At 38.8% G+C, this 26,369-nt stretch overlaps 1 protein-coding gene across 9 annotated transcripts in view; it reads right to left on the minus strand.

Moving 5' to 3' along the window:
* Positions 1–26,369, minus strand: part of STAU2 (staufen double-stranded RNA binding protein 2) — a 174,333-nt gene that overhangs the window by 45,140 nt on the left and 102,824 nt on the right. For 5 of the 9 annotated variants that reach the window (XM_065627395.1, XM_065627393.1, XM_065627394.1 and 2 more), the window contains exon 13: positions 15,440–15,553. The exons of 2 other annotated variants lie outside the window; for them this stretch is intronic. In XM_065627395.1, coding sequence (XP_065483467.1) covers positions 15,440–15,553 — 114 coding nt within the window. Of the gene's footprint in view, positions 1–3,263; positions 4,893–9,552; positions 9,653–13,368; positions 15,131–15,439; positions 15,554–26,369 lie in introns of those variants that run through there. 2 more of the 9 variants (XM_065627396.1, XM_065627400.1) reach the window with 2 other exon arrangements.

The following is a 26,369-nucleotide window of genomic DNA, read 5'->3' on the forward strand; positions in this document are numbered from 1 at the left end:
TAGAAGAATAAGGTATGTAAAATCTCTGCATTTCAAGACTAAAGAAGCTTAAGTCATTCTGCTTATGAGAGAAGGTGTGAGTAACCTAACAGTGGGCCTGCAGCACCTACAATGAGAGAGATTTGCAGGGAGACATCCCATAAATAACAGACAAAGACAAAAACAAGATTCTGTAAAAGGTAGAAGAAAGATCAGACAAGAAGAAAGGTACACAGCTTCTCTCAGACTACAACAGGGTAAGAGTGATATCGAGCCTTTTCTTTCTTCTGCCAGACACGGAATGTAATGGAAATTTCAGCTGCAAACTCTGAAACGTTGTCTTTAGTAAGTTCCCAGCACCAATGCAGTACACCAGCATACTCACACTGTCCATTTCAAGACCTGAAAGGCCTTTTCTGACTTCTTTGTATCATAGAAACCAAAGCATGTCACATGGTTATACTACTTTTATCTGGTAACTTGGCTTGCTTACATTCTGATTTCTACTTGAAATGGAGAAGGTAGTTGGGAATGTGGAAGTACGTAACATATGCCCTAGAGTCTTGTTCCATCTGATAAAGACCATCCCTGTCAAATTGCACTCCAGCTCAAACCATCAGTCAAATACCAGTCTTTGATACTCTGGGCTGCTGGTCTCTCAATTGTGAAATGATTTGTGATCTGGAACCAGGTTTCCAAGGGAGGTCTAGGAGAGAAGTAAGAGACGCTACTCAAAAGTAGACCTGTGAGACACTGCGGCTCTTCAAGATACAATCCAGCACACATATCTGTTCTCAGGACAAGGGCCATGAATTCCTGTGATTCCAACAAGCCTTTACTTTTCTATACTTCCCTCCACCTCTTTTTCTAAAACCATGAATAAAATTTTCCCCTTCAGTTACATTTGGCCAGCAGGAGGCAATGTGCATGCAAGCACCAGCTACAATGACTTAGAAAACAGAGCAAAAGGGAGTTCAAAATATACATTATTCGTTCTACTAGAAAAATTGAGATATGGCTAGAAACAGCAGCTTTCATGCAGTTTGGACATTAAAAACTGACTGTAGGAACATCAGTTCTTAGTGTGACTCTGTTCAGAGATGCCGTGTTTTACTTTCATGCACTTAGACAAGATCCCAGCCAAAATAAAGATGGGATACTAACCCCAGGCAATGTAGCTACGTTTGGTATTTCACCTCAGATCAACCTCTGTTCGCATCAGTTGAACCTGCATTTCTGATTGTCTGTACATTTTCACAGACGGATCTTCAGGTAATCTAATGGGACAAATCATATGCAGACCTACATGAGTATGAAAATGTTTACAGTATCAGGACATTTGGTCAGAATTTCTTAATGAACTAGTAGTGTGGATACTCATCTGGTATCATTATAAACTGAATGGGTAAAGCTCCTAAAAAAGAGAAAGCATGCAGCTGTTTAAAAGCTGTGGGTGATCTTTGTTCCTGAATGCTGTAGTTTAAGGAATCTCAAATCAGAAGTCCCGAATTAGAGGGTATATTTGAAATGTAGCCTTTATTTTTTCTCTAAGGCTTTAATTCATAATTTACACTTTGGATCACAGTCCATATTATTTTTGAAGCTTCATGATTAACCTTTAACTTTACTAAAACTGTTCAGTTATCATGAGTGCTACTATCCTGTTACACACAGCACTGTCCTTAGGCTGCTGATGGAACACATCTTGCCTAAATATCTCAGTAAGTGATAACCTTTGAAACAACTTCTGGCAGGCTGTTACATCAAACTGTTCCATACCTTCTCATGCTATTTTCAATTAAAGAAGTCTTTCAAGCAAATAATTGTATTCCTTTTTTTTTTTTAATCTTACGCTTCAAAATGCTACCCTTTTTTATTTAATCAAAACAGTCTTAAGTAGCTTTTAATCACTTAGCTTTTTTGTCTAAAGTTGAAGTTTTATTGAAAACAGCCAGTTTACTTCTTATCATTTTCCTCACTGTTTAGTCATGATCAGAAACAAGATGTTCCTCAAGATATTTCATAATTTTATCAAAGTCTATATTTCCTGTTTTCCCAAATGGTTTCAGGACTGTTCTGGTCATTCCACTGCTTATTTTGTCACATTTCCCAAGTCTTACTATAACTCAATGCTTGTTATATTGTTGTATGTTCTAGAGGCTATTTAGATATGAAGTGCCCTTGGCTTATTATCCTCAAAGGCATATCTTGTACACGGAAAATAATTTGCTTCTAACTCAACAGTTAGCTTGCTGCTCTTCCTTTCAGTGACATACGTTGATATAAAGTATAACTGTGACAATTTTACTTGGTCACTGGCTTCATGCAAGTTATTTTGGTTTTTGACAGGTAAATAACATCCTGCTGGTTTATCATGACTTGCCAACACTGTTAAGATAGGAAGAGGAATGTCTAAACATATCGAAACAGAGATTCCTAGGGCAGATGCAGTAAGACCTAAAAAGTGTATTAAAGCAGTCATTTCCCTAGCTGAAGAACTAAGACATATTGCACTTAAAAGGAGCGTGTTGGGGGGAAAGCGTGGGCATTTGTTGCCACGCTGCTCAGTTGACTCTTCAAGAAGCTCCTTTGCTGCTAAAAACGTGTCCATGAAGTTCCTCCAACAGTGAAAATCACTTTCACAGAGCAGCTCTAGCCACATTAAAGCTGGTGGCTTTTGCTTTTATTTTTCAAATTTCATCTCTGTTAAAACATTTGTTAGAGAGCAAAACTGAGAGTCCAAATTTCAAAGTTTCTTTAAAATCCCAAATACTGTTCTTTACTCAATATTGGTCTTGTATCACTTAACCCTCAAAGACAATTTGACCTGAAAAGACACAAAGCCACCAGAAATAGGAAGGATGCAGCCAAAATTTTTATTTTTCAGTACACTATACACAGGTCTTTGATTGAAAGTCACAGCAAAACAGTCTTCGAGAAAAGAAAATTAATTTCAGCTCTTCCCATCTACATTTGCCTCAGGTGTTACCTTTTCTAAATGCAAAATGATTAACTTAAAAGTATAACTTTCCCTTTTAAATGAAAATATATATTGTCCCAAACATAATTTCCTTACACTCTACTAAACACAGACAGGAATGGCTAAAGGCTACAAATTTTTAGGTTCTCCACTGATGCATTAACTAAACAAAAAAGACAACCTTACTTGTTTCAGAAAGCTTTATTAGAATAGGAATCTTTGAAGACAAACACAAAAGATTCTAATATGTTTAGATTTTATAATGTAAACAACTAATTTAATGCATCACTAACAACATACAATAGTCGCCATCTTGCAACATGAATGCAAGTAAGAAACTGATGTAATCTGGGAGATATTTCAAAACAATTAATTTGAGAATAAAAAAAGAACTTTTATTATGTAAACTCTCCCTGTTTGCCTTTTTTAAAAGGATCAGAAAACTGCAGCAGCTGAACCTTTGCTAAATGACGGTAAGAAGCAATCTTTTGAACTGGCCTCTAAATTAAGAACAAGTAATTGCCTGAGAAATGGTAGTTGATCAAAAGGGGTTTAAGTGTTATTTATCAGGAACGTTCCAAAAAACTCCACAAGTTCCTGTTTATTTAAATGAGGGCCAAAAAACTTTCAAATTTTCGCAAATTTTCTCAAAGTATTTTGACATATCTAAATTGTGTATTTGCCAGCATGTCAGACTTCTGTGCTAATATTTTTGTTCTCTAAGGGCAAATGGGGCTTTAAGCATTTCTGAGTCAAGTCAACATTTGATGCCTTCTTTTGATTTCCCTAACTCTCTCTCAAACCCATATCTTCTTGCTTAACTATTTTGCAGCTTAGAAAATTATAGCAAACATTCCTTTCCATTTTTTTTCTTTTCTACTATTTTCCTTACAAGCATGGACAGATACATAATGACAAAAAAGTTCTACGCACCGATCTCTGTTTATTTTTTATTTAATTTGAAAGAGTGATCCTGTTCTTTGTCACACTCCAAAATCAAGCCCCACGTCCTGCAGCATTATCTGCATTGATGAAGAGAGACACCCTGGGAAGCCCCACTCACACGAACAAAGCTTCGTGTACACCCGGCTGTCCCCTAAATGACTGACAGTGTATTATTGTACCACTTCGCATAAATGACAATGGAGTATTGAATCAAATACGACAACACAGAAATCTCCTCAATTCATAATTTCAATCAGCATGCTGTGCTAGAAAAAATTACCCCAATTATTCAAAAAAATGTTAAAGTATGAAACATTTAGGGAGTCATCTGAAGTAGGACTGACTTGCTGAACAGCCTGACATTTTGAAGCAATGGTTAAACGGGCTTTCTATGATCTCACAAACCAGCTAAAATCTTTCCATTACTGGGATGAGCCTTGTAGCCAGTATCAGAAAAAGGTGTGTTTTTTATGTAAATAGCTGAGGTGTGATGGGTAGAGGGACTGCTCAGAGCCCCACTGCTATCAGCATGCAGAGAACCGAGCTTTCAGCACTTGTCTTCCTTTATCAAGCTGCCAATACAAGAGATTCAGCAACACCAGAGGTATAAACCTGTGCCAAGATGGCCTTTATGAATCCATGCCATGTAACCAAGTTTTAAAAATCCTGAAGCAAATGTAAAGCTTTTTTATAGACAGCTGAATGCTGAGGAAGGGAAGCTCTCACGTTGTCTGCAGCTTATGCTTAGAAGAATTACACAAGGGAGGAAGAAGATGACTTTCTGGGTACCTCTGAGGAACACAGTGACGCCAGCTGAACATGGCTTACTACTTTAAATTGCCTTTGTAGCCTGACCTAGCAGCCTTTGCTTGGGGTCCATGTGGCAGCTTCCAACCATGAGGAGCACGTGGCTGGGAGGTTTGGACAATGCCGCCACCAGCTGGATACCTACCGGTGGCAGGGATGGGGTTGGCTGTAGATATAGACACTGGAAAAAAAAAAAACAACAGTTTTGTATTGGCTAAATCTGCTCCCAGAGTTTGGACAAGTGTTCTGCAATTTCAAGTGAAAATAACTCTAGAAACTTTGAAGTTACCCATTTTAGTTTGCTCAGCTTTGGCCATTTCTAGTGAAAACCAAAGAGCAAGATTCACTTGATGGTCAGTACCGGACTGTGGAAAATCATAGCTTAAGACTCTTTGACTCCCAGGAGGATCTAAATCCTTCTTTTCACCTTTCAGAACAGCACCCTAACTGCCATTTTTTTGAGTATTACAAAATGAGAATTTCCCCAAACTCTTCTGCTCATGCAACTCTACTGAGCACACTGTTTAGTGAGTCAAAGAAGAGGATGACTACTGTGTGGTTATCACTTGGTGTTCCTGTAGCTACCCAGCCGTGCCGCTCTGCAGCATGAGGAGGGTTCCTACAGAGGATTCGTGTTCATACAGGGACAGGCATGGAATAAAATGTCCATCTTCTGCATCTCGCGTGAGTATGTGAACCACTGAGCTTGTAAGTAAAATAATTCATAATCTTTCCCAACAGTTTTGTGAATCTCAGCCATTTTTCTAGCTTCACTACAAATGCCCAAGTACGAAATGAATTATTTTTTTTGGCTAGAAGCATTTTTTTCTTTATTTTGGACCAACTTGAACTGTTTTTTTGAGGGCATGAAGGATGAGAGGAGATTTCGGCCTGTAAAATCAATTATTTGTACAGCCGTAAGAATCTGTGGAAAACTAGGTCTCACAGTCTCTCTAATGATGGGAAAGAGAAAGAAAGAATATGAAGAAATAAGTATAAAATTTAAAGTTTAACTTAAGAGTTCACTGTTTTGGTTTTGCTTGATACCTCCATTTTAGTGTTTATTATCTCAAGTCCTGTATCCTTGAGAGAGTGAATTACTTGGAAGCAGACTTACATTTAGCATATGTGAGGGATCTTGCTGGAATGAAGCATTAGTATTGGAACACAGATGGTCTGTAAGAGCTACAAAATGGAGGACACAAGCACATACGGAGCTTCTGGAGATGCAGGAATTCCTGTATCAAGTGAGGACATTGCACATTTGATGCTTCGAAGGGAAGGTTGGTTGGTGACTCCCTCCTGTCTCAAACAGTAGGATGTTCTGACTTAATGATCTGAGAAATCTAGTGAGACTACAAAAACCTGTACATGAAATGCGTTTGGGAAACAAGAGAGGGACTCAGATGCTATCCTAAATGACACAAAGGAAAGAGGATAAACACCTTTTTCCCTGGAGATGTCTGACATAGGGCATCAATGGCAATAATATAAAAAAGGAAAGTGAAGTAATTTTCTCAGGTAAACCATTAGTGATCAAGCTAGGGTAAATCTTCAGCTCTTTCTTGATGAGGTATTTAAAAAAACACCCAAGGAAGAAAGCAGGATGTTGTTGCATCAGAGACATCTAGGAACTGAGTTTAATCTTAGAGCTCCTAAACGTGGCTCTACAACTTCCTCATGCTCAGCAAAGAACCAGACCTTTAATCTACTGATCCGTGTCACAGGTAGCACAGTTACAGAGCAACTTTAGAACTGAACTTTAAATTGGACAGGAACTTGCCATAATCTGCACTTAATATGCATGTATCACTACTTTTATACTTTCCCCATTACTTGACAAAGCCATTCCTTTGTTCCTCCGGTAATCCTACCTCTGCCCACAATAGACATGAGTTTCCCTACAACAGACTGAGAAAAGTGCCTCAGTGCTAAAAACGTGGGCCAAACTACATAGAAATGAGTGTGTAAGTTGTGTAGACACAACAGATGACAAGAGTTTGCTGTGGGAATGTGGTGCTGGAAGACAGTCCAAGTTTATAGAAGTGCTTAGAGTAACTCGCCGCCAGGGCTGGTTGTGCTGTGTAGAGCTATCCCAAAAAGAAGAGGGAGAAGTTGTTTATCTGAGTCAGAGGAAAACTGCACCAATTTGATGAAACTAAAGTGGTGACAGAGAAGAGCACTCAGTTTCGTTACCCCACTGTATTTCACAGTACATAAGCTTGGCTATTCCCCTGTAAATAGTTATGAACACAACCCCCTTCGTTTCCCTTTAAGCCTATGGTCAGAACATTTATGATGAGATCCTGGCTTCTTGAAATGAATCCTTGAAATGAAGGCGTGTAGGATGTCCGATTTAGTTTCTACTTGCACTATGTACATCCAGGGGTTGTAAGATGATTATGCAAACAAAAACCTATGAAATTTCATTTGTACTAGGTAAATGCATAATGCCAGCCATGTGCTATTATTTCAGGAGAAGTGGAAAAATTAGGTGGCAAACAGAATTTTGGCAAAAGCACAGTTCTTCAGATGCAACATCTGTAAATCATTATTTTGTCTTGTACAATGGTTAAGGAAATGTATTTTGAAATGGCAATTACATAATTAGTGTGTTAAGCAACTTCTTCAAATGACAAGTGATTAAACGTATCAACAAACAGACATAGCACACTTTGTGTGTGGAAAACGCCACAGAATAACTCTGGCAAGCAGAGGGTGAGCAACCAAGTTGAGTGTACATTTTGCTAAAGTCTTCGTTTGTCTAAAATGGAGGTGCCTACAAAATAGGCAACTGGGTTTTGACTGAGTGTTAGTTTTCATTCATAAGGCTTGAAAGCTTTACCAGCCCTAGAAATTAAAATTAATACAGCTATTAAAACGAAAATCCTGCCCGTCAGGGGTCAAGATGAAAAATCCAGATCCTTGTCAATCCCAACTGCAAGACAAGCTACTTGGGAGGGTCTCCTCCCACTTGATTTTTGTCTCCAGCTCTGTCACCAACGTTTGTCTAGTAGGTGTAGGTCTATCCATTTTTAACAGCTGAGTAGGAGAAGAACCTACCTTTGTTGCCCTCCCTCTGTTTTTTCCTGCCAGGGAAAAAGCTGTTAGATTTCTTGGTACTGCAAGTGGGCTGAGTCTCCTGTTGCAGTGTGACAAGGCAGCAAACTGACACTTTCAGCTTTCCCAAACTTCTCCAATATATTTCCCTTTTAAGCTTCTTCCCTTCCCTAACAGCCACAGCAGCAAGGAAATTCAAGATTTTTACATTTCACCACTGGTCAGCTCAGCCTAAAGTAACAGCAAAACAAACCAAACCAGAAACAGATTGCAGACTAAGGATAGCGAACAGCTGGCCTGTGGTCCGTGGAAGGCTGGCTCATTGCACATGGTTAATGCCTTTCTTTTCACTTCCACATGCTACACTGCACTGAAAGCCTGCTAAGGTATTTTAATGCAAGCAACTACTAAGAGTGCAGTTCCAAAATAGCTAAACTTCTCTAGGTCTCTCTATGATACTGCTCTTTCTCCTTCATCTGTTTGCATTCCTGTTCTCTTCTTTATGCCAGGTCACGCTACTGCACAGTGAACAGGCTTAAGACAAACATTTCTACAAGAAAATCATATTTCTGCGCAGTTAATTTTTGCCTCATCCTCTTCAAGTGACATTTTACATGGTGGGTGAGCTGATCTAATAGCTTGCTGCTGTGCAAGGGGATGGCTCTCTCTCCTCTTCTCTTGGCTGGGCAGTCCTGATGTCTCCCTTGCTCCAGCTCTGGTACTCATCAAAGCCCCAGTGGGCCAGTTCAACTCAGCTGGCTAAAAACCTGAGATAGTTTCTGCCAGCTCAGTGGTTTAGGAAGAGGCCAGGATTTGAGATGAAGTCAATGGGAAGGAACACCAAGGTAGAGTCTCCCACCTTGAGGATATTCAAAGGCTGGCTGGACATGGTCCTGGGCAGCCTGGTCTAGGTGGCCCTGCTTGTGCAGGGGGGTTCCACCAGATGCCCTCCAGAGGTTCCTTCCAGCCTCAGCTGTTCTGTGATTCTCTGAACCTCACTACTCTCGTGAAACCTCACCTATAGTTGTCACCAGGATATTTCACCTTTCTTTTTTTTTTCCTCAACAGAGGAGGAAACAGCCCCCAGAACACACATGGTCTTTGTTTACCATCTTTTACATGCAAAGCATGTAAGATACCCAGAGACTGCATCAGTAGCATTTCATACCCTGCTGACATTACTGTGTAAACAAACACGCATACACAGAGCACTGAAAATCCTATTCTGCATCTTCAGCAAGAGGCATTCACATTGGGAAGCTGTTCGGGAAGCCCTGATTGAGAGCACTGAAAGGGTCTGGCAGGGAGACAGCTATGTCTTGGTTTACATTCTGTTCCCATTCGGCAGTTAATTAGTAACTCACTTTTTGAAAATGAAAGATTACACATTCTGAACAAATAGAAACGTTTGATCTCGAGCTCATCGAGGAAAACTTAGCAGCTGCCAGGGAAAAGCAAATGTTCTGTCACGTACATCCAGACTGAAATAATGCGAAACAGAAGATGAAGAGTACAGAGAGAATGTACAAATGCTTCCACACACAGTTGTGGGGAGCACAGCAGACGAGGAAAAACTACCAAATACCAGAAAACAACCTAGTGAGCCTAACTAAAACCTGATGGGATGACTCCTGACTGCAACGTCAACCCAAGAGGTGCAACTTTCGCCACACAACAAGAGTGAAGCATGGTGCTATATATCAAAAGCAGCTTATATTTCTGTCCCACATGAACTGTCTCTTGGAGCACCAGGCACTCAGCTGTGGCCATGCCGGACTCACCTTGAAGGTTATGGAGTTGTCAAGGCGAAGGCAGGAGAAGGAGATCTAGTTGCATGAGATGTTTTGACAAGATCAGGTAGGAGTCCTGATGCTGAAGGGGCTGTGAAGGGAATCACCTAGTTTTGGGAAAACTGCTAGAAGAGTTTTACTCATTCAAACTAAAGTTTTCTCATTTTACTAAAGAAGCCACCCCAAAGAAACAAGAATTGTTTTTATAGTAAATCAAGTAGAAATGAGCTGACAAGTGAAGCACATAACACCATCCAAAAAATCAAATACATGTATTAAAAAAAAAAAATAGTAATATTTTGTCATTTTTTGTGTATGTCCAGCACACAAACATCCACTGTGAAGTAAATCTGAATATCCAGAGAATACCAATTTCACCTTAGAACAAAATTAATTTTAAGCAGGAATTAATGCAGTGTCCAGTAAATGAACTTTTTTTCTGATATAGCAAGGTAACTTAATGAAAAAACACCAATCCCTTTCATCTTTACTGGTTACAGCACTGGACAATTTCTCATCCTCTGCATATTCACTGACTGCACCACTGGTTTTTGGGGCTTTTGTTTTTCTTACAGGGTCCTCCCTGCTGGACTCTCTTATAAAGTTTATCTCATCAATAGCTCTTCCACTTCTATAATTTCTGCCCCTGCTTATTTTCTTTCCAACTGTTTTAAAGTGGTAATAGTGGTAGATTATATATAATATTACACAACTCTTATCTGTCCTAGAAAATAAAAGTATTTCATTTTATGCACTGTAAAGTGTAGAAGAGTTCTAAAAACATGGTCTAATATACAACATAAATATAATGGATGGGATTAAGAAAGCATGGACTAAAAATATAAGCATGAAAGATTCATTATGCTCACTTTAGTAGCATGTCTCGTTGGGACTATTGGTTAATTTAAACATCAGAAGCCAGTAATAAACAAATGGGAAGTACTGCTAGCTCCAAAACCCACACGTTAAAACCTCCAAAATCATCACAAAGTATTAAAAGAAGGAGACTTCAAGAAAATGCAGTAGTCTTTGTTCTGTATCTTGAAATTTAAATAGAGAACGGGTCACCCCTCAATGAACATCAGGTTACTGGGAGCTGAAAATTCAGTTGTACAGGCAGAGCACTCCATGGCAAGCATTCAAAAATCTCAAAATGGGCCCAATCTCTTCTTTCTCATCACCAGAACTGACTTTAAAATAATTTTATTAAAAAATGAATTTTCATACTTTCAATCTGCCTGCTGTTCAGCAAGTGTTAAGAATGCACCCAAGATATTTTTTCCAGGGTTTTCTGTACAGCTATGACAACCACAGGGGTATGATACTGCTGAAGCAAAGGTGCAGTCATTCAGAGCTGAAGCACTGAGAAAAATAGCAATTATTACAAAGCCACTAAAGATGATAATATTGCAAATTTCCAAAACATACACACAAACATGGAAGATGAGTTTGACACTGTCTTGTTCAGGACATAGCAAAAGTGTCACTTCTTAGATTGAAACTATGTCACAGGCCATCTTGTATGACACAGGCCATCAAATTTAACCTAGTTACCATTACAGTGAGTCCAGTAATTTGTGTTAAATAAAGTACATCTCTTAACAACTCAATGGTATTGACTGGAAGTCTTTAGGGGAAACAGAAATCTCTATTTCCTTCAGTAGTTTGCTCTGATAGCATTAAATCTTCTACCTAAAAGTTCTTGTTACCTCTGTGCTCATGATTTCAAAGCACTCTTCATATAACCCAGTTTGCTAAAGCTGAAAGATATTTATTTGTATTGGTAACAAGCAATTCAGTGTCCAATACCTTGAGAAGCTAAGCAGGCAGAACTCCCTAAGACTTTCAGACTAAGCAGTAGAGAAGATGCCTTCATTTTGGTGGGATTTTTGAGCACTCTCTTCCATTTAGCTCTAACTTATTCTCATTGTTTCACTCCTATGGCCTTTAGACATTCACTTTCTTAGTTTTCTGCTCCATTCGACCCATTTTTTGCTTATATAGACTCCTATCTTTGATTTTTTTTTTCTGTCTCCTGCCCATCATACCTTCAGTTTTCTTAGTGACACAAACAGAACAATTATCTGCACTTCCTGTTTCCTTGTATCATCCACATTCAATTAAATCCTCAGCTTTACACCGTATGCCTAAAGTCCATCCTGAGTCCTGAGAATAGGTTGCCTCCAGTTCCACAGCAAGGTAAAAAATACCAGGATTCATTACCATTAAGGAAAAACTCAGTTTTGCTTGAGAAAGCCACTAGAAAGTGGGGACCATTTTAACTAAAAGTTGCTTGTAGCTAAATTCTATTGAAAAAAAACCCCAAACAATTGTTGCCATTTATAGTTACAGTCGAATACTAGGAAACAGAAAATAGAGAAATAAATAATTCAGGGAAAAAATATTCTAAAAACCATTACATTTCTACTAAAGAGGCTGGCATACCTGAATGCAAAATGCAATAGAACATGTGGCAGGCTGGACTGCAGTGGTACTTTAGGAATGTTTCCCTTTTTTACTGTTTGCCAAAAGAAAAATGAAACACCAGCAATTGCTTCCACAATACCGCTTCATGACCAAATCAGATATGCCTTGTTAATCAGATATTTGAAATACACACTAATTAGTGTACCAGTATGAAATGCTTCTTTTAATCTGAAACTGCTCAAATGAAGTATGTGGATAAAGAATTTAAACTCATTAAAAACACAAGCTAAACCAATCTAAAGAATGAAAACTCCCTACAGAGTCTAGGGAAAGAGGAAGTGACTTGAAAAAGTGCTGTGTCAAGTCTTGGCATATTTGAAAAAGCAAGATAATACACTTATGTAGCATGGTAACCTCATTGGTATCTGCTGGGTAACAAATCTCCCACTGGATGTGAGTCGAGAGATATATTGCAAAAGACAAATGTAACCTGAAAGCATTGCCATCAGGAACCCGTTTTCCTTTCCTTTCCTTTCCTTTCCTTTCCTTTCCTTTCCTTTCCTTTCCTTTCCTTTCCTTTCCTTTCCTTTCCTTTCCTTTCCTTTCCTTTCCTTTCCTTTCCTTTCCTTTCCTTTCCTTTCCTTTCCTTTCTTTTCCCTTCCCTTCCCTTCCCTTCCCTTCCCTTCCCTTCCCTTCCCTTCCCTTCCCTTCCCTTCCTTTTTTTTTATCAAGGTACACGGTCAGCTGTGGTTCTTCTGCCGAAATACACACAGTGACAACTCTGGTATACAGCTTTTTCTTTAGATATTCTTATATAACAGATTCAACCACTTTCCCACAGAGAAACTATTCCAGAGTCTCATTCAGAGAGTTTTCCATTAACAAAATGAAACAAAACAAACAAACAAAACCCAACCAACCAAAAAAACCCCCCTAGAAATTATAAAATCTATATTTCAGAATGAACATGAGAAAAATTATTTTCATAAACACAGAAGCAGACAGATCCTTGAAGTGAAACTATGTCAGGCCCCATAGCTGACACAAATCAACATGCCTCCATTGAAACCACAGGCTTTCAGGTGACTAGTCCATCCTAATTACCATATAATACAAAAGAGATTATTTAAAAATATGGATGACATAAATTAGAGTTTCTAGAATTTAAGTTTTATAGTATGTGGATATCTTGCACTTATTTCATTTGAAACTTTAAAATGTTGATAATTCAGCTTAACCAAGGTGCAGCAGTTCTGCTACCTATTTTTATAAAAAGAATACGGGTATCAAATGAACCTGTTGTGAGGAAAACTGTAGAAAAAGAAGCAAAATCATACGCATCACATAGGAACAAGAAAGAAAATATATTTATTTTTTTAGCTAGTCCATTAAGAGCTCTAATTTAGACATGAATTAATTAATTCCAGTGCCTGACAAACATTTGATGTGCTTTCTGTTTGTTTGCTAATGATTCAGTTTTCTCTCTTTATTCAGGTGACAGCAAATAATGCTTCGATCCAGTCCTGCCACCTGCCTTATCAAGCACAAGCAGTCAGTAGCATCTCTCTTCCCCAGAAAGTGGAATTCCTTTGATATTTAAGAAGAGGATGAGCAGAGATTTGTGAATCCTGTCCAGTATGCGGCGCTATTTTGTGACCCACTGGTTGGCACTTGGCTTTTAGATGATTACTGTCTTTTGCTCTCAGCTCAGATGAAATCTTTGCACAAGTGATGTGGTTTCAGTATGCAACAACCGCCCCATCATACAATGACAAAACATTTTTCTTTCCTTTTTAAGAAACCCATGGAAAATTACATAACTAAGCCCAATGATAAACACTTTTTTAAACTTCAAATTGAAGTAAGATTAGGAAATTCTAGCTACATAATGGCCCAAGCAAACTTAATTCTACCCATTTGTGCACATGCTACGATACAATCTTTATGTATGTGATTTTATGAATATTTTTTTTCCTCACAGAAGAATGTCCTGTTTGGAGCACTGAATGGGCACACTTGGGATCAAACTAATGCTGCGCATAATCTGGAATTTCCTAATTTTTAGGTGCCTGATTTTGCAGGCTCAATAACACTTTTTCATTTAGATGTCTTAAATATATAATTATTCAGATGGTTTAAATGTGCTTTTTGCTTACAAAGTCTTTTTTTCTGTTTACATATCATACTCTAGCCTAAATAAATTCTAAGACAAAGGCCAAGCTGGCTGGTAGCCCAGAATATAGTTGTTACCAAATTGACATGGACCACCTTAAATTCATTGAAATGTCTAAATATTGTATTTGACTTATAACTAAATTTTAAAAGGCAAGAAAAATGAAGCAACTTTAGAACAGCATAAACAAGTTGCTGGATGAAATGAGAATTGAATGAATTACTTCTGTCAAAGTATGTTCTGACTTACCACAGCTCTCCATTACTGTAAAACACCAAACACTTACGGACAGGAAATATCCTCATGTTACCATGTAAATAACTAATGGGTTTAGGCTATGTTAACAACTAACTTAGAAATTTCCAATTAAAAAAAAAACCACCAACCAAAAATATGGCTAAGAGCGCCTGAAGCTTTTCCCTAAAAGTAACTAATTCTGATAATTCTTAAGATGAGTTTTCCTTTTGCCTTAGAGAATCTTACACAGAATCTGACAAAATGTATGGCAAATGTGAACACAGTACAATTTAAAGATGGCCTAAGAAGGCAAATAAAAACAGTACTTTTTCCATTCTACCGAAGGTCCGAAAGGTGCAAGGTTCAGTTTAAATTTTTCTTCTGCTTGTTTCCTTTTTGCTTTTAAAACTTTTGGAGTATCAAAGTCTTGTCTTGCTTTTATAAATAAGAGTGTTGGAGGACAAGAAGACTGGAATGGAAGTCCCCCTCAGTTCCCATTTGAAGCAGCAGGGTGATGAGTGACAGGCATTGAGACGTTTTTTCTTCTGGCCTTTGGCCAGAAGCTTGAATTAAACATTTTAAGAACCATCAAACAAAATGGGAGTTTTACATAGTCTCTTTCTCCTCTCAAATGCCAGATTCTTGTGACAGATGATGGCTGGAGATGATTGCTTCATCTCTCTGCTTTTCCAGCTACCCATAATCTTCTAGTAAAAATAGGATAGACAAGACCTGATACACACATAAAATTAAACAAAACCTTTGCAGAAACCTTACATCTGACTTCAAAACCAAAGCAAGCTCCTCAGGCTTTCCTAATATGTCTTAAAAATATATAAAAGGCAACACAGTTTTGTCTCCTTGGGTCACTCTTTCAATCTAACCAGGATTTTACTATGGCAAGACCAGCAAATCCCAGTGACAAGAACATGCCACACAAAAATCACAAGATGTGTCGAAATTTAAAATTTACTAATGCTGACATTCTGGCCTTACTAGATATTAATAAAATTACAAGAGTGTGGGGTGAAGGTATTATACCTGGTCATGGCTGGCTTCAATGGAGCTTCCGATACCTTGGAAAGTCATCTGCACAGGAGACAGTGTCAAACAGGTCATACACTCTTTGCCATTTTGTCTATCACTGTAGTGTACCTATAACAGAATAACATACGTAATCTGCTAAACACCAGGTTTGTACAAGGGAGTCATGCTAAAAAACCGTCCCTTTTCAACAAGTTTGTAAGAAGAATTCCAAACATTTACATTGAATTCATCTTTAATATAAAATGAGGAGTGGGTAAAATATTCTAGGCAGTAACATACTGAACTGAGGCTGAATTTTCTGTGATATGCCTGTTGGATTGTTCGTAAAGTGCTGTTTTCTTCAGTTTCTGAGGCCTGTGAGACTGAATTCAAGATGTATCCATACAATTATAAGGATCTAGTTTCAAGTTATAGTTTCCAGCCGAGATGTCATTTTTAACAGCATTTTGTAGCTTAGTTATAAAAGATCCATGTAAATCATTACACCGCCAAAAACCTGGCAATAGCAGTTTTAATTTTTCAATTGTAATGCAATTTCTACTAAAATCCACTAGCTTTTTTGACATGGCTATGTAATGTTGTATATTTGAACTTTATTTTGTAATTAAACCAAAATGACAGATAAAATGGAGAAGAATTCATTTTCTTCTTGAGATGCCTAGGCTACCTTTTTCTGCTGCTTTTTCTGAGTAACTCATTCCCTACTGATGTCAAGAAGTGTGTGTTGAGCCTGAATCTTACATGAAATACAGAGGTAGTGCTTCTACTTGAATTATTCTCCCTGTCTTCAAGTCCCCTTCAGATAGTTCTTAAATCCCTAAAGCAAGGATGGATTTTAATATGTTGAGACAAAATTAAGTTAAATGTTGCCAGTGTTCGATTATTAAGAACAGGTTGCCACTCATGCTGAATTGTTGAAATATTACAGTTCTCTGCATAGCTCCTGGCTTCTAGACAGGCTGATCAAGCACTTTGTTCTACAGGAGAGGTGGAATTTAGTTTATGGTGGTAATTTACATTGGCTATGTGACCCCCTGTCAGAAATGGAAAGAGAGATCAGCTCTGCTGGAGACAGACCTTTTATGTTAGTATCTATTTACAGCTGTACAGCTCTCAGGCAAAAGTTAAAGCCCCATCTTGACATGTAGGCAAAAAAATTAAACTTTATTATTTCTGAAGACAACTAGGAACTATATTAGAGTTATTCCTGTGGAAATGATTTAGTGACATATATGATACTTAATTGTATGCCGCGTGTATTAAATCCCCTGTGCCTAACTCTTCTTTGCCACAGGTGCAAATTGGGAATACTTCAGCTGAATCAAAACCAGAGCAAAACCAGCTGAGTGAGAGGAAAACCAAGCTGGTACTATATTTCAGAATTACTGACAACACATCAAAACAGTTTTGCTGCAGCCAAAAGTAAGATAGAGAAGGCAAAATTCTTGTACTGTGTATAGAAATATTGATTTCACTCAGCCCCTTTCAAAGCTTTCTGGATTATCCTTCTCTCTCTTCCTCTCTCAACCCCCACAATACGTACCTACTAAATTGCTTGTCGCTCCCTGCCAGAAAAGCCATACGACTTATTTAGAAACCACAAGAGGCCCCTTCACATATACAATGGTTTAACTTTGATTAATCGAAAGAGGTATGAAGGTATGAAATTTGGCTTGCAAATATAAACTGAAGTTCGTTAAATGTCAGGGACTACTGTTATGACAAGGACTTATCAAGCTTCCACAACTGCAGTATCTGGATGCAAGTTAGATATTCTGCTGAGTACGTGTTCTGGGAATGTGGTGTGGAGAAATGGGGCAGAAAAGCTCAAGAGGATGAGTCTGTACTGCAGACATGACATAGCAAAAGGGATAAAATCTGGTGACCAAGAAAAGTACATGTTTTAGAACACATACAGAGAAATGGAAAAAATGGCATTTTCTGCACTGCATAGCATGTTCATAGGCTTATTTTTAATGAGAATAATACAAATAAGGTTACACTTCACTAATGTCCCCTAGAATAAAGCAAGGGTAACAAGCTGAAAGAACAGGACATATCCAGAGGAAAAATTATTAGTAGCATTACATGACACTTTTATTGTATTTGCAATAGCAGATTTCATGCACACTCCCTTTAGAGTCTCACATTGAAATTGCGATAAAGTCAGAATTTTTGTATCTTTCTAGTTCTAACTTTCCCAAAGCAATTTCATGACACACTTTGGGCCTCATCTGAATATATCAAGGCCATTACTTTGTAATTTCTTAGACAACAGTCCTCTAATTATCTCTGGCCTTGTTGAAGCTCTTCAGCTGAACCAAAATCAACACTTTCTATGTTAATAATATGAATAGCGATATTAAAAAAACCCAAAAGACTGGACTTTGAATGGGGGACAGAATAAACCATTGGCCTTTCATCAGATCTCTCTAGTCTATAGATTTGTGCAGTCAGCAGAAACATTCAGATTTCTTCTACATTTGGCAGGTGGATGTGCAATTTCCCAGTAGTCCTGTTTTGTTATTTTTCAGTCCAGCTGCTACATTCACAAACTCTATATTCTATTCCTTTCTCCTTAAAATTTGATCTGTGATCCAGCGTTTGTTTTTTTGGTTTTTTTTGGTTTTGTCAACCAAGAGTGCTAGGTGTTTACCTATTTGAGCAGAATGTCCAAAATAGGCACTCAGAAAGAAATGGCAGTAGTTGAATAGTTACTAAATAGTCTAAATAACAGCAGTTACTTCTAGGTTTTTGGCCAGCAGTATGTTGCAAATATTTCAGTTGCTATGTTAATGCTATTATAAGCATGGGAGAAACCTGAACGTCTATAAAACTGGTTTAAGAACATCATTATTATCTAAGGCAGGGGAACACGAAGGCACAGCAAAACACCTGATTCAGTATCTGCGGTCAAGGCGTGGTGACTGAAGGCCAGACAAGTGCTCCAACAGTGAGTACACGGCCATTGGTGAGATTCACAATGACAATAATACTTTTCTGAGTTCCTCAGTGCCTCAAGAGTCAAAAGTGCTTGACTGAAGCTCATCTTGGCAATAACTCTGTTAGGCAGGTAAGGACACTTTGTGGACAGTCGTTAAACGACTCGTCCAAGTTCACTCGGCACTGGCGGGAGTAATGGCAGTGCTGGGCCTATAACCCACCATTAAGGCCCGTGGCCCAACTGCAATTGGTCATTTTCGCTTTCCGTATATTATGGAGGTAAAAATAAAAGAGTTACGAAAATAATTCCTATCTACGTCCAGACCTAATTATCAGGCTTCAATTCTGAGTAATTAAGGGACAGTCATAAATTAGCTCCATGCATTTTAAGGATTAAACAGGAATGAAATTTCACTCATTAAAATTCGGACTGTTTTGTTTGGATAACACATAAGCAAACATTTTATAGAACAGCATTAGGATCTGGTTAGAAAATAATGGCCACCATACTGATGTGTGTAGTAAGGGTTGTGCAAGTTTCCTAGTAAAATGTAAGACTCCAGCCTCAGACTATTATGAGTGATTTACACATAATTCTCCTCCAAGGTATGTCCACACAGCACAAAGCAATGCCACAACAAGATCCTGGCAATAACTCTAAATGAGCCTGCTCATTTATTGGAAAAAGCATACAGCACTTCTAGCTTTTCTCCTGGGTAACTCCACGGGTGGAGTACCTGAGATAAATCATGTACAACCAGCTCAGGAATCCCAAACACAGCACCCTGTTGCCCTATGTGGGTGCAGCACAAAACCTCCGTGTGTAAAACGCAAAGTGCATCCTGGGCATCAAAATAATGAAATAAATTCTAGAAGTAATTTTTTTCCACAAGCACATGCCATGGATTTACTCATACATGCATGCTTTCATGTTTGATATTCTCAGGAGATGCAACTGTATATCCTTTACATGATTGCTTCAGTCAGGAACAAGCTGTATGGAATGAGTACGTATGGAGGAGTACTACTAACTGGTGTATGTATATAGAAATGTATGCGAAAGTCTGAAACCATTTGACAACTATGTTGAAATTTGGCCCTTGTTTTTAATATTTTAAATTACTGAAGAGACGCAAATATTTTGATGGACATTTATAGCTTCACATAAAGGAAGATATAAGATGAATGTTTACAATGTTACAACTGAGCGTGGAATGGCATAGCCAAAATTCTCAACCTTCTATGTTATTTTATAAAGGGAAAACTAAATTACACTGTACAAAAACACATAAGAAATTAGCTAAGGTTACTTCTGTCGTAATGCTGCTCCAAAAGCAGGAAATTTCCCATTTCTTTCATATTTATACAAACACGTCTCTTGAATCTAGCTTTAGTATAATACCCTTCACTATGTTCTAGCAGAAACTGTAAAAAATCTTGCAGGATTTGTCTTGCAGTAAGCTAGATACTGGATCAATATGCAATTTCAGATAACAGCCACAGTGAATCTGCATAAAGTATTCTGAAAATGCAATGTCCCCCACTTCAAGCACAGGGTAGTTTCCTGGACTTCAGTGGGCACTTCTGCATTTGAAGACCCATCCTTTTGGGTGAACAAGAGCTATGGTTTACTGATTCACAACTGAGGAAGGTGAGAGACCTGCTGTGCTACTACATAGTAGTCAAGCTGAACGATAATATACTGAACTACTGCTAGAAACAAGTTGACTGTGCTAACAAGAGACTGAAAGGAGCAAAAATAAAGGCTATTATTTTCACACACTGTTGCTTAGATGTTCACAGTTTGAAACGCAACTTCTGTCTGGCCAAACATTTTCTTTCTTGAACATTTATTAACTTAAAAAAAAATAATATGAATTACCAAAAGAAAGAAGCCATCTGTGACGCTAGAGTTCATGTTTCCAAACCAAAAACTACTCTGAGTCAAAGCATCAGCAGGAGTCTTAGAATGCTAGACAGAAATAAACTAGGTAATAAAATGCCATTATGTTCAGCAATGCACAAATCTTCGGGATTGACAAGCCTGGACTATTTTGTTAGAACAAAGGATGGTATTCCTTGAAATCTGCCCCTTAAAGGAAGAGCATCCAATTTAGTACTGAATTTATAGAATAATTTCGAAGATTTTACAGAGGTTGCTCTGGATTTACAGTGACAAGCAAATCAGAATGGGCTCAAAATCAGATGTTAAAATAGTAATTTTGACTCGGACGAGAGTTCATGAAACATTTCTCTTCCTTCAGCTTCCCAGTGAAATGCTTGTCTTTTCCATATGGGTCTTTTATATTACTCTTTCTGTTGCTCACGTGATCTACCACAAAAAAATTTTCACAATCCTGTTTGAGCTCAAACTCTGTTTCATGAATATTTAGTGGTGAATAAATACTTCCAGCAGGAAGCTAAATTAAATATGATTGCTAATTTGAAACCATTTTCTCAAAGACAATTTTAGGAGCTTTCACAGTATACTATTCTAGTACTTAAAAGTGTGAATCCTTGTCTTATCCATAGCACTTTCCTAACAAACAACAGATTAGTCTCTTCAGACACGGAGCGGCATGAGAGAGATTCCGAATACCAGTTTGCATCCTTACTACCTGGCTTTAAAATTCCTTATATTTTATTTGTGAGACTAGAACAGCAGTACGGTAAAAACAAAAAAATAAAATTGGGGAAAAAATCTTTGTATGAACGAAGTCTGGAAACATAGATACAAGAAACAAGGCTGAGATGAAAAAATATGTCCCAGATGAAAAAATAAGACATACAATAAAAGAAAATTTCAAAAAATCTGAAAAAAACCTGCGTTGAATCAAACTGTTTCCTGCAATGCTGGAGTTCCTTGATGTAGTGCAATTACTAAATATAGTATTTTACTAATCTCAGCAGGGAGCTGGCTAACTGCATGCCCGTCAGATGTTTTTAATGGTCACCCCCTGTGGAACAAATCTAAGGAGCGCATGAAAAACACCCACATTTTAAAAAGGCCCCTTGCTAGATCATTAAGGAAAGATAAAGGCCTGTACATTCGGATGTGATATATAACACAATCATTGTGTCAAGAAAACATATGTTTGATTAGCGCGCCTCAGGTTCATTAATCGCTGTGTCTGCCTCACAGCAGTGGGCAACGTTTCCACCGTGGCTACTGCACGGAAGGGTAAAGACACTCGGTAGCTTATAGACTGACAGTTCAGCAGTAAATCTTGAGCTATTCTAACATGCTCCTCTCTTGCAGAGTTTGAATAGCAGCTGCATCGTAGCCCTAAATCTTCATTAAAATACAGTCCTAGGGTTTAGATGAAGAAATAAGCCATTACTGTACCATAAATAGGTTACAAGCAGCAGACCAAAGGCACTGTCACACGTTACTGTGGCAGTATTTTATGTTCCTGACTTTGGTAAGGCAGACACTTGACATCTATAAAAACATGTGAAGTACAAATTAAGAGTGAAAAAGCTTACTTGATGCAGTTCCCAAAGACTATACAAAATATCTGCTAAATGCAAACAAGTTTATCATCTGAGCCAAAGAAGCTTGTAGGTCCTTTTTTTTTTATGCTATTTAGATACTCTCTGAATTCTGAGCTCCTGCTTCAGCAATGCAGAAGATCTGGAAACTCTGGCCATATATTATGCTCAGTCAAGCAAGACAGACCCAGCTCCACCCTATCTCTGGATGTGATGTTTGGTGCTAATTCAGAGAAAATCAGCTAACACTGCTGCTGTCGCAGCGTAGAGGATTATCGGTGCAGTAACATTCTTACTGTTCACCTTCCAACTATTCAACCTTAACCCTGGTATGTGTTTATAAAGACAGTGTTCCCGTGGGGCACATGCAAAGCGAGCAACCATATTTTCAATGGCTGCCATTCAGGAGTGCAAATAGACCCACTTGTCTGATGGGGAAGCTGAAACCAGGAGATGGGACATGGCTTCCTTTCTATTAAAAAATCACACTTATGTTGAAGAGTACCTTGCTACCCTGTTCACTTCCTCTGTTCTATAACTAAGATATGTATTATTTTGTAGACATAGTAGAGAGTAGGTCAACTACAGTGATCTGAAACACTGAATACAATCTTGCCTCCAAAAGAATAAATTAATTATTCAGAAATTAAAACACTGCAAAGCACTACAAAATAATACAAGTTATACCTGACATGTTTTTTGCCTCTGATCCATGCAGACACAATTATTCAGATAAATACTGCATTTTCAGGGAGAGGAGTTGAAATTAATATTATAGTTCACAGTCAAAGGATATATGAAAAACTGGCAACCCTAGGATCTCCTTTTTTCATCAGATGGGATTTTGTGTTTTGCTAATAAAGTATGCAAAGGACAAGCATAGTACGGAGCATTTGTGGAGGAGTCTGTGTCTTGGGTATCATCCTGACCAACTGACTAAAGGGAGAGAGGAATGTGGTTAGTTTGGAGAGAGAAAACAGTTTGGGTTTAAAATTACTTCCCAGCAAAAGCATCAATGGAAATACATTTTCACGTACACTTTTTTTCATTATGAAGGTTGTCACTGGAGTGAAGAGTGGAGCAAGCATTAACTATTCTCTGTTTACAAACTGGACCTGAAAGCCCCAAACACTGCACTAATGAAGACGGAACAGGGTCACTGTGAAATTGGGAGTACAAAACTGGCTGCCTGAGTGTGCTGAAAAGTCTGACGCTGATACAGGCACTGGGTTTGTGCATTAACCTAGATATAGGGCACGATGCAGAAAGGACCACCCTTCTTTAATTAAAACGAGAAACAATCATTTTACTTCTGAAAATCATCCCGCTTCATTGTGCTCCCAATTCCGAATGAGATTGAAGGAGACAAGAGATAAAAAAAACTTCTGACAGCTTTGGCTGCAAGTCACTGTAACTCGTCTCTTTTCTCCTTCTTTACCTTTTCTTGTTGCTTCTCTTTTTAAAGGGTTTTTCCTTGAGAGCTGAGTTCCCTTGTTATAATTAAAGCTAAACCCCAGTCTGCTATGAATTCACCATCGCACCCTCACGATTTTGCCAGCTGAAACTTCCAGTCTTTCAACCTTCTGGCTGTATTCCAAGCCAAGGGCCATAGCTGAGTTATCAAGTCACGTTAGGATTTACTTAGAAAGATTTTGGCAGGGGACCCAGCCCGGTGCATTTAGTGCTGGCTGCAGTATTTTGAGAGACCCTGACAGCTTTTAAACTTTGTCACATGTAAACCCCCTAAATTCTAAAATCGGTTATGAAAATATAATTCACATTTTTTTCACAGACCAAGTTACGTGCAGGGGAGGATTTCAATCATTATTTGCAAGATGCCAAGGAGAAAAGCTAAAATGTGACCAAGCTGACATCCACACCACACCTGGGGACCCACACAATGCCATCAGCCAGTTATTCTCCATTTACCTTCTTTCCTTTTAGAAACTGAAATAAAAAAGAAGCACCTGGCTGCTTCTGAGGGCAAGAAGAGCAAAACTTCAGCAGTGCTTGAATAAAGGGCTTTCTTCCTTGTAAGAGGGAGAGAGGTAACAATGGCCAGAAGGGAAGAAAGCTAGTTTAGACAGATTTCTGGCCAGAAGCCAGATAGTTGGAGACTTTGTGTCAGAAAATTTACTGCCCCTTATAGCTAGATTTGCATTTGTTTTCCTAAGTCCGCATGCTGTCAAATTAATTCAGAAACATTCTTCCTGCAGCAAATATTACCTCCTGCAGTAGGCTCTGTGAATTATTATGCTAGGTTTCCAAACTTAAATATCTTTCCTTATAGAAACTTATATGAGAATGATTCTTATGGTTATTCTTTTGCAGAATGACTACCACTATTTTGGCTTCCTTTGAGGTAAAAAATAGGCTAATATGGACTAGATGGTCTACAGTCAGCAGAAATATTTCTGAAATGAATGGAAACTAATAAACCCACTTGTGGTAGATCTGCTCTGGGTCACTGCCATCCACTGTGGTACTGCGTGCCTTCTCTCTGAAGTTAGTCAACTAAAAAACATTATAAACCGGAAAGCAATAAAATCCAGGTGCTTTGATTTTTACATGAAGCTCTCTCAAGAACAATTCTTGCTATCAGCTTGTTCTGTTTTGTCTCTCTCCCTCTATTTCACATTCCCAACATGTTTTCTTATTTTTGGCTAGTCATCTACAAGTTAGGGTTTGGAGACCTTGAAGCTCTTACCTACATAATGTAGCCATTTGATTTCAAGTTGATTTTCAGTGTAGTAGGACACCTGCAAGTTTCTGAGAGCCAGACAAGAACCCGCAGTAAACAGGTTGCCTGGTATTGTGCAAATCACAGATGCCACTAAAATTATCAATAAAATCCTGACTGACCCACTGCCTTGCTCAAAGAAACTTCTTTCCCTGTTAATCTGTATTACCTTTGCAACAAAAATAGCAGCTGTCTTGAACAAATGGGGAAGTTTTGTGGCAAATAACCTGATAAAAAAGTGTAAGTTTTCTTCAGAGCACAAAGACAGTAAGTTCACACAGAAAAAAGGAGTTCTCCTATTTCCTGACTTCTGCCCAGTTGTACACAACTGTAAAGATGCCAGTGAAGTGTAGAAAGCTCTACTGGTTTTGGCTGGGATGGAGCCAATTCTCTCCATGGCAGCTTCTATGGTGCTACGCTTTGGATTTTTGATCAAAACAGCATTGTTAGCATTGTTAGCTTACACAGCATTGAGGACTTTTCTACTTCTCACACTGCCCCACCAGCGAGTGGGCTGGGGGAAGGCAGGAAATTGGGAGGGGACACAGCCAAACAGCTGACCCTGAGTGACCAAAGGGATATTCCACACTACACGATGTCACGCTCAGCAATAAAGGCTGGGGGAAGACAGGGAGAGGTTTGGAGTTACAACATTTGTCTTCGGAGGTAACTGTTACATGTGATGGAGCCCGGCTACCTGGAGATGGCTGAACACGTGCCTGCCGATGGGAAGTGGTGCATGAATTCCTTGCTTTGCTTTGCTTGTGTGCACGGCTTTGCTTTACCTATTAAACTGTCTTTGTCTCAGCCCATGAGTTCTCGTGCTTTTACCCTTCCCTTTCTCTCTCCCATCCTGCTGGACAGAGTGAGCGAGTGGCTGCGTGGGGCTGAGCTGCCTGCCAGGGATAATCCGTAAGAGTCCTTTCGGGCATCCGATGTGGGATATGAGGGGTTCAAGATAACAACAGATTTGATCAGAGTATGCTAGACCAAATTTATAGCTGTTTAGCTATTAATTGGCAGGCTCCTGTGCTTGCCCTGGGGCTTGCTTGCTTTGCTATATATTAGACTCTACTATTTCTTAGCAGGTGCTTTTTGCTTCTGCTGTTTCCCATACTTGTTGTCATCCTCTTCTGCTCTGCCTGGGAACATGCTGATAACAGCAATGGGCTGGCAGATGGCCAGGGCATTGTTGCTGTTTCTGTGCTGCTGTACTGGGCAGGCTAGAACCCAAGTCCACGGGATTGTGACCGTGTATAAGTCCATGCAGGAGCATGCACATCCAGAAGCATATGTGGCCATGGAGCAGTCCATGCCAGAGCAGGTACATCCCTGAAGGAACTGTGGCCCACGGGTGAGGTCACACTGGAGCAGGTACACCCCAAGGAACAGTGGCCTGTGCATAAACCCATGCTGGAGAAGGGGCAAGGGGAGTCCATTGTGATGTTAAACCCTATGGCCTAGTCCAAAGGGACAAGGAGAGGAGACTGTAATGGATATAAGTTTTAGTTGTTGTAACCCATTATTTGAGTTGCATTATGTAGGAAGTACTATGAGCAGAAACCTCCTAAACCAACAGAGGATAAGCCTCACAAGAAGTAATGAAAGTGCAGCAGTGACCCAGCCTGAGCTGACTTTGGTGCCAAATAACTCCACACAACACACCAGCTCTCCTCTCCTGAGCAACTACCATAACAGATGGAGCCCAAGTCAACGGACTAAATTAACTCAATGGAAATTTGTGGACTT

Source organism: Caloenas nicobarica, chromosome 2 (assembly GCF_036013445.1).
Source record: "Caloenas nicobarica isolate bCalNic1 chromosome 2, bCalNic1.hap1, whole genome shotgun sequence".
In the NCBI taxonomy this organism is placed as follows: Eukaryota; Metazoa; Chordata; class Aves; order Columbiformes; family Columbidae; genus Caloenas; species Caloenas nicobarica.